The 8,054-nt window shown below is 44.0% G+C and overlaps 1 protein-coding gene across 1 annotated transcript in view; it reads right to left on the minus strand.

Moving 5' to 3' along the window:
• Window positions 1-1,116: 1,116 nt before the first annotated feature.
• tmem63a (transmembrane protein 63A) overlaps window positions 1,117-8,054 on the minus strand; it is a 27,819-nt gene continuing 20,881 nt past the window's right edge. Inside the window, 4 exon segments of the mRNA XM_008290696.1 lie at window positions 1,117-1,286; window positions 2,197-2,250; window positions 2,330-2,445; window positions 3,487-3,754. Of these exon segments, the coding sequence (XP_008288918.1) occupies window positions 1,146-1,286; window positions 2,197-2,250; window positions 2,330-2,445; window positions 3,487-3,754 (579 nt within the window). The 3' untranslated portion in view covers window positions 1,117-1,145.

Raw genomic sequence — 8,054 nt, forward strand, 5'->3', positions numbered from 1 at the left:
TTTTTTTTTTTTTGATGTCATATTTCCAAAAGAACCCAAATACGTGATTGTTTTTTGTGAGAAACATTCATGTGTTTCTATGATTCCATCGTAGAAAATCCAGAGATACGGGAGTCACTGGATGATCTGCAGGATCTTCATGAGTGGATGGAAACTTTTATTCATGACTCTTCCTCAACTCTCCATTTTGTGCATAATAAGGGATAATTAAAATTCTAACAGTGTAATTTTCTTTTTTCTCTGACAGGCATCACGTCTCATCTCTGGGTTCCAGACTGAGTTCTGACTCTCCGGTCTTTCTCCCATGAAGCTCAGAGGACGGTCCTGGCAGTTCTGGTTCTGGCGGCTTTGACCAGAGTGTCTGGAAGTCGGCGTCGCTTCATCCCAGCGAACATCTGGCAGGATGCTGATCCAGCTAACGTGGCTGCACGGCTTCGTGGGAACGTGAGCCAGCGCTGCACTTCCTGTATACTCGGCCGCTGTGTGCAGCAGAGAAGGTAACAAACAAACAAACACCTGTTTATTTATGCTGGAGGAGTCTTCCCATGGCCGGGCCTCAGCGTGGCCGGCAGCAGTCTGAGCAGGACTTAAGTCAGCGTGGAGGAAATGTGTCACTGTGTGCTGTGTGGTTCAGTTATTGTGCAGAATATTTGCAATCGGCTGCATTATCGGTCAAATCTGTTTGTGTTTCAGAGCTGACCAAACAGAAGGGTTTGATTTGAACAGGGACATGGGTCTTTCTGAAGTGCTGAGCCACTGTGACTCAGGTTAATCAGTTTGTGTGTGGCCAGGCTGTGGTAAACCTGAGCCGACGCTTCTTTCTCCGAAACTCAGAGGGAAACATTTTCCCTCTTTCTGATCATCTGTTAGAAATTTCCTCTATTTCGTTCATTTTCTGTCTCCTGGGACACAAACTTCTCTTACCCACAAATTTAATTAACGTCTGACCAGAACCAACAAACACAAGCACATGATTCCTGTTTTGTCCTCCTTAGACTGGTTCCCAGTATGTTTCATGTGTTTAAACCGGTTCCCAGTATGTTTCAGCCTCTTTAAAGTGATTCCCAGTATGTTTCAGCCTCTTTAAAGTGGTTCCCAGTATGTTTCAGNGTGAAGGAAGCAGATTTTATAAAATCAGGACGAATTCAAGCCTCTGACGCGTCCTCCTCCAGCAGACGGGGTTCAGGAGACGGGGTTTCCTCCGTGGAGCCGTAGGACTGCTGAGATTTGGACTTCTGAAGGCCGCTGGCAGGAGATTTAGGGTTCAGCACTCTGGGAAGGTAAACCTGGAAACAGACGGGAAAGAAACGTTAAGAAAAGACGAAGCTCCTTGTCCGATGTTACAGAATAAAACATTACAACCAAGTCAGCAACGTCTTAACATCCCTTTTATCTGGACCTCCATATTGACAATCCGACAGCCTTGCTGTCCGACGTAAAAGGTTTTACGTTTAGTGTCTAGTTATCGAGACACTGCCTGCAGTTTCCTCCCTTGCGTCCTCTCTGCTCTGTGTAGAAACACTGCCTGCAGTTCAGCCGAAAACGAATTTTTGCCACCTGACTGTTGGTCACAGCCGAGTCGCTCACGGCTTCACGTTGGCAGCAAAAAGGTGAGAATTTTTAGTTTTTTACGGAATCTGATTCCCACAAACTATTTGTTCTTGGCAAAAATTTTTAAAGATTACATTTACATTTGATTGAAATATTATAATTTCAAGCTTAGATTTGGATAATTTTCCCAACAAACCTGTTTGTCTCACACGATTAATGCTGATAATCCAACCATTTTACAGCTTCTAGCTTGAATTTTATTTATTTACTTACTTTTAAAGATAACTTAACGGCAGATTATCTATTTTTGTGTATTTTTTGTCCTCCCTGATGTGTTTAATGCAACACTGCTTGTGTTGAAGCTTAAAGAAAAAACAAATCGCAACAACAACCATCGCATATACGTTTGACCTACAAAAAAGCCGCTTATCTTCTGTTTTATTTACTTCCCTTGTTTGTCGTGTTATTTTACTGTATTTGCATTTTTCTGTGGCAGCTGAAGACAAAGTGTTTAATCATTATGTTATCCATTACTTCGTTAATATCTAACGTAAGAAAAACGCCAAACAAACATCCCGGGAGGTCAGCGCGAGGTCAGCTTGTCCTGAATCCGTCTGATCTTTGTTTACAGAGCGGGTACAGTACCGTGGCGTTTTCTTCCACTCCTTCTTCTCCTTTATCGTCGTCCTCGTCTTTGACCTGAACACAAACAGAACGAGATCAGAGGGACGAAGGACGGCACAGGACCGCGTCACGAGCACCAGGACGGAGAACTCACGGCGTAGTTGTGAGGACTCAGGTACTTGAAGTGTCCGAAGCAGGTGTAGCCGACGCAGAAGAACACGGTGACGCACAGGACCACCAGCGTGAACAGAGACGTGGACCTCATGAAGCCTGCAGTGAAGTTCAGAGATTTTTTTAGGCGAATAACGTTCAAAGCCTTAGAAGCCGTTTAAGCTTTGAATGAAGTTTCTGCTGTAAAATCTGGCGGAGCTACAGGGTTCCAAAGACGGCTGGTGTCAGCAGTGGTGGAGATCTTTAGCCCAGCTCTTTTTTTCTTTTAAACAAATTTCTTAAAAACCGTTCGACCAATCGCTACCAACAGCCTGATTTAAGCTGCACGTTCTGATATAACAAATTTCTTAGACCACCTGTTTAACTTGTTGTATAAACACAAGTACAACCAGAAGTTTACATACGCTGTAAAAAAAAAAAAATCTGACTTTAATCAGACTAAACTTTTCCTGTTTCAGCTCAGTCAGGATCACAAACATTATTTCTATTTGCTAAACGCCAGAATAATGAGAGAGAATGTTTTATGACTTTCTTCAGAGTCAGAAGTTTCCATCCATCTCCTCAGCATCTGCCAGCGTTGCCTTTAAACTCTATGACTTTGGTCAAACGTTCTGGGTTTCCTTCCACAAGCTTCTCACAACAGTCTGATGGGTTCTGGCCCATTCCTCCTGACAGAACTGAGTCAGGTTTGCTGGTCTCCTTGCTCCGCTGATGTTCTCCAGGATGGAGATCAGGGCTTTGTGATGGCCACTCCACAACACTGACTCTGTTGTCCTGAAGCCTGGCGGTACATCAGGTTCCCAGAGATGAAGTGTTTTGGTGTGAAGTGTGCGCATCAACCCCAGAACAAAACAATTCTCTCTCTCATTATTCTGGCATTTAGCAAATAGAAATAATGTTGGTGATCATAGATGAGTAGTAGCTCACAGACTCAGGAGATATTCACTAAATCTGACAAAAACTGACTCCGTCTTTAAGCTGAGTAGTTCATCAGAACTGTGCAATTAACAAACCACAAAAGCTCCAACGTAGGAAACAGGTTCTGCAGCACGACTGAGTTTAAACTGTCAGTATCAGAAAAGCTTCGGTCATCTTCCACATGCTGATCAGCCACAGTGGTTAATCATTAATCATCCTCACCTGCTCTGAGCACAGAGAAGAAGTACAACCATATGAGGCAGATGATGGGAGCAGCCAGAGCCTGGTTGACGGCTCCCAGGTGGACCTGGTGGTCCAGGCGAGCCGGCAGGTAGGCGAAGTACAGGTTGTGTCGGTCCACCAGGTGCTTCAGCACCATGTACAGCAGCCCTGGAGGAGGAAGAGGAGGAGNTCATTTCACGTTTCAGCCAAATAACAACAAAAAAAGCCATAAACAAATGTAGAAATAAACTAAAATAGAATTGTTCTGCTTGTTCCAGGTGGAATCTGCTTGTTCACCGAGTTTTAATTTAACACGTCTGACTCTTATTTATTACACGTGATGGAATTTAGTTTGTGCTGCAACTTTAAAAACAAACATCCGCAGAACACGCGACGTTCACTTTGAACCGGTTCCTTCTGCTCCAACTCCAAACTATAAATATATAAAATGCATCCGTGACATCTTACTCTGATAAGTTCAACACTCTCTGGGATAAAGTTAATTAAAATCATCCACTGACCCACTTTCACCATTTAGAAAAACAAAAGTTTACGTCTGTTTGAACAACATCGAAGATAAAAACCTGGATTTTCTCTGTTCTTCTTCCTCATCTTGACGTTCATTCAGAATTCGAACATCAGGATTTAAACATCAGAACAACTTTGTGCTGATTAGCAGCAACTTTTCTCTAAACGGACCCAAATATGAGCAGCAGGAGAGTCCAGGTTCTGGTTTTCCTTTAATTTGTCACCTGAGTAATTTATTAAAACACAGAATTCCTGCTGAAGCATCGAAACTTTGAACCTCGTCTGAGCTCCGAACGGTTCCCTGGATTCTGCAGACGCTCCGGGTTCTGGGTCGGTTCTGAATGTAAGAAACAACAAAGAACCTGCAGTCACGTGTTGTGTATTGTTGTGTATTGTTGTGTCATGTTGTGGTGTGTTGTGATGTGTTCCGTGTACAGACTCCAGCTGCTGGAGCTTCTCCTTCCTGAATCCACTGAGGAAACAAACAGATCAGAGGTTCTACAGAGTTCTGCTCCACAGGAACATTTAGAGTCAGTGGTGAGGAACCGCACAACATCTACACACACACAGACACACAGACACACAGACACACACACACACACACACACACACACACACAAAGACACAGCATGCAGACAGACACAAAGACCGAACACACACATACACAGAAACACAAACATATAGAGACACACACAAACACACACATAGACACACAAACACACAAACACACATACAAAGACACAAAGAAGACACACACACATAAAGATACACAAACACAGATGCACATTTATACACTCAGACACACCCACAGACAAACATACATACATACATATACACAAACAAAGACACACCAACATATATACACACAAACGCACACAGATGGACACTCAGACAGACACACACAGAAACATACATAAAGACACATGAACAAAGACGCACACACACACACACACACACACACACACAGACAGACACACACAGATGGTAACATCAACAGTAATGGACGTGATCGGTTTCTCTTGTTGCTTCCAGATGTTCAGAACGTTTCCTCTCAGTTTATTCAACATCTGCAGCAGGATCAATAAGAGTTCCTTATTATCGATCGTTAATTATCCCTGAGAGATCAAAGACACCGACCGGATCGGTCCGGGTCAGAATCTAGCATCAGAACCTCAGACTGGTTCTGTTGCTTCCAGATGTTCAGAATGTTTGTTCTGAATACAGACAATCAGCAGCAGCTTCATCAGTCACCTGTAATTATAGAACGGATCAGGACCAGCAGCAGGTCAAACCGAGCAGAACTTCATGGGTCCACCTCAGACAGGTGAGCTCCAGCTGACAGGTAACAGGTAACAGGTGAGCTCCACCTGACAGCTGACAGGTAACAGGTGAGCTCCAGCTGACAGGTGATCACAGGTGATCGGGTAAAAGTTTCGTTCTGACCTTTCAGATAAACTCTGCTTCAGGTGTTTGGACACTTTGATCAGCTGCTGGCTCACATCTAGGCTGCTGTTGTGTTGTTGTGTTCCACACGTCACCAGTGTGTTGTGTAACGTTGTGTGACGTTGTGTGAATGTCTGATGTTGTGTGTCTGCCGTGACTTTGTGTTGTTTGTCTGAATGAGGAACGTTGATGGAAAAGACTGAATGAAGCTGAATGACGTCATCGAACAGACTGATGGAGCAGCCAGGTTACACAACTCACACACACACACACACACACACACAGAGTCAAATAAAGTCAGACACACACACACTTACAACCACTCACAGACACACACATTACTCTACACACAAACGCACACAGTTACAATCAGTTACACACAGAGTTGCACACACACTCACACAAAGTCGTACTTATATAGTCATGGACACACACAGTAACACAATTACAGCTACACACAGACCCACACGGTTGTAAATCACAAAAAGTCTCACAGACACACACAGTCTCACACGTACACAAATACACAGACAGTTACACACACAGACACACAAAGTTAGTCTCACAAAAGTTCCAAGCAAACCCACATAGTCACACAAATTCACACACCAAGACACACACACACACTTACACACACACTCTGTTACTCACACAGACCCACACAGTTGCAAACAAACCCACAGAGTCACACAAGTCACAAAAAGTCCCACACACAGTTACACAAAGCCATACAGACACACACAGTCTCACACATACACAAATACACATTTACACACCCCCAGACACAAACACACACACACACCCACAGTTAGATGCACATTTACACACAGACAGTTACACACACAGACACACACAAAGTCACACATATACAGTCACAGTCTCGCACACACACACAGTTGCAAACAAACCCACAGAGTCACACAAGTCACAAAAAGTCTCACACACAGTTACACACTCACACACACGGCTACACACCCCCAGACCCACACAGTGTCACACAGTGTGTTGCCGTGGAGGAGGAAGTGTAACTTGGCCTGCGCTCTGTGTTTTTGTGTTTCTGTGTTTGTGTGTTTCTGTGTTTGTGTGTCCGTCCCGCTGCTCTGGGAAACTCACCTCCCAGGCGACCGCCGTTGCCATGGCGCTAATCCTGACGGACAAAGGGCCGGAGCGCCGCGGAGCACGATGCTGCCGGACGCTCCCATTGGCCGCCGCCGGCCCACGCGATGCCGTGATTGGCCGGCGCCGTGTTTATATACAAATTGCAGCAGTCAGAGGTCACATCCATCGATCTTTGGTGGTGACATGAAGGAAATCTGACCCCAGAACCTCGACACCCTGAGCCGCTTTAATTCTCATTTGATACGTGCACGCTCACGGGCGCGCACGCACACACACACTCACACACTCCTGGCCTGGGAGTGCAGAATTAAGTGAATACTGAGAGTGAGCGAGGGAGTGAAGTGACCAAATAATAGCGTCTGTGGGACACAAAGGCGCAGACGACAACAATACCAAGAATGCTCGGAGGGCAGCGGGTTCAGCGGCTGCACACCTACACAAAAACACACTCGCACAGGTCTGTGGATTAACGCCGGTCAATATCTGGGCGCGCAAAAAGGCCGCATTGTGCACCAACAACACCTCACCGCTGTTTCAGTTCACCTGCGGCGCCGACAAACCCATAATTAGTGTAATCAGTGGGTTTTATCTGTGTTAACTGAGTAGCAACGCTTTTGTCTTTTCTCATTTTACACGAGAAATATCCAAATTAATTAGCAAAACTAGGTGTTCTGCAGCAGTAGCAGGAAATTCTAGTTCAACAAAGCGATATTTTGGCCTCTGAGAACTACGAAAACTCCTGTTTTCATGTCAAGTTTTTTTCCCCACGTCTGTCTCATTTTTTACTCCAATCTAAAATCCTGCAGCTCTACAGAAACAGAACAACCGAGACCATCAGGAGAAGGAACTCAGAAATGTCTTTTTATGCAGTTTATCAAAGTTAAAAACAAGTTTAGTAAAGTTAGTTTTTAAAACCTGCAATCAGCATTTAAAAATACCGACACTTTAAAAACGGCGGCTCTACACACTACAGATATGAATGACTTACACAACCTGCAGTTCAATCTAGTTTTCGCTGAAATTTGCAGAATTTTTTACACGTGACTGTTGGTCACAGCTGAGTCAGACATGGTTTCCTGGTTGCACTGAAGACGACAGAATTTTTAGTTTTTTACAGAATCCAATTAGTGAAAACGGTATATTTTTTGACATTTTTAGACTGACTGATGAAATGTTACGATTTTAACCTTTGATTTGGTTGGTGTTTTCCAGTGATGCACGATATTAGAATTTCTGGCTGATACCGATATTTGGTGTTAAGATTGCTGATATCGCCGATAACTGATATGACCGATGTCGATATTCAATTTTTGTTCAAACCGAAAAATGAGTATAAGTGTGAGAACGTGTGAGAAGAAGAAGCCCAAATGAGACCACATAGTCTTTATTACGCAACAAAACATGTTTAAACATATTTGAGTCCACGACCATTTAAGTGAAAACATCTGTGAAATAGCAGCGATATCAAACGTAGAGAC

This window comes from Stegastes partitus, unplaced genomic scaffold (assembly GCF_000690725.1).
Source record: "Stegastes partitus isolate 25-593 unplaced genomic scaffold, Stegastes_partitus-1.0.2 Scaffold691, whole genome shotgun sequence".
In the NCBI taxonomy this organism is placed as follows: Eukaryota; Metazoa; Chordata; class Actinopteri; family Pomacentridae; genus Stegastes; species Stegastes partitus.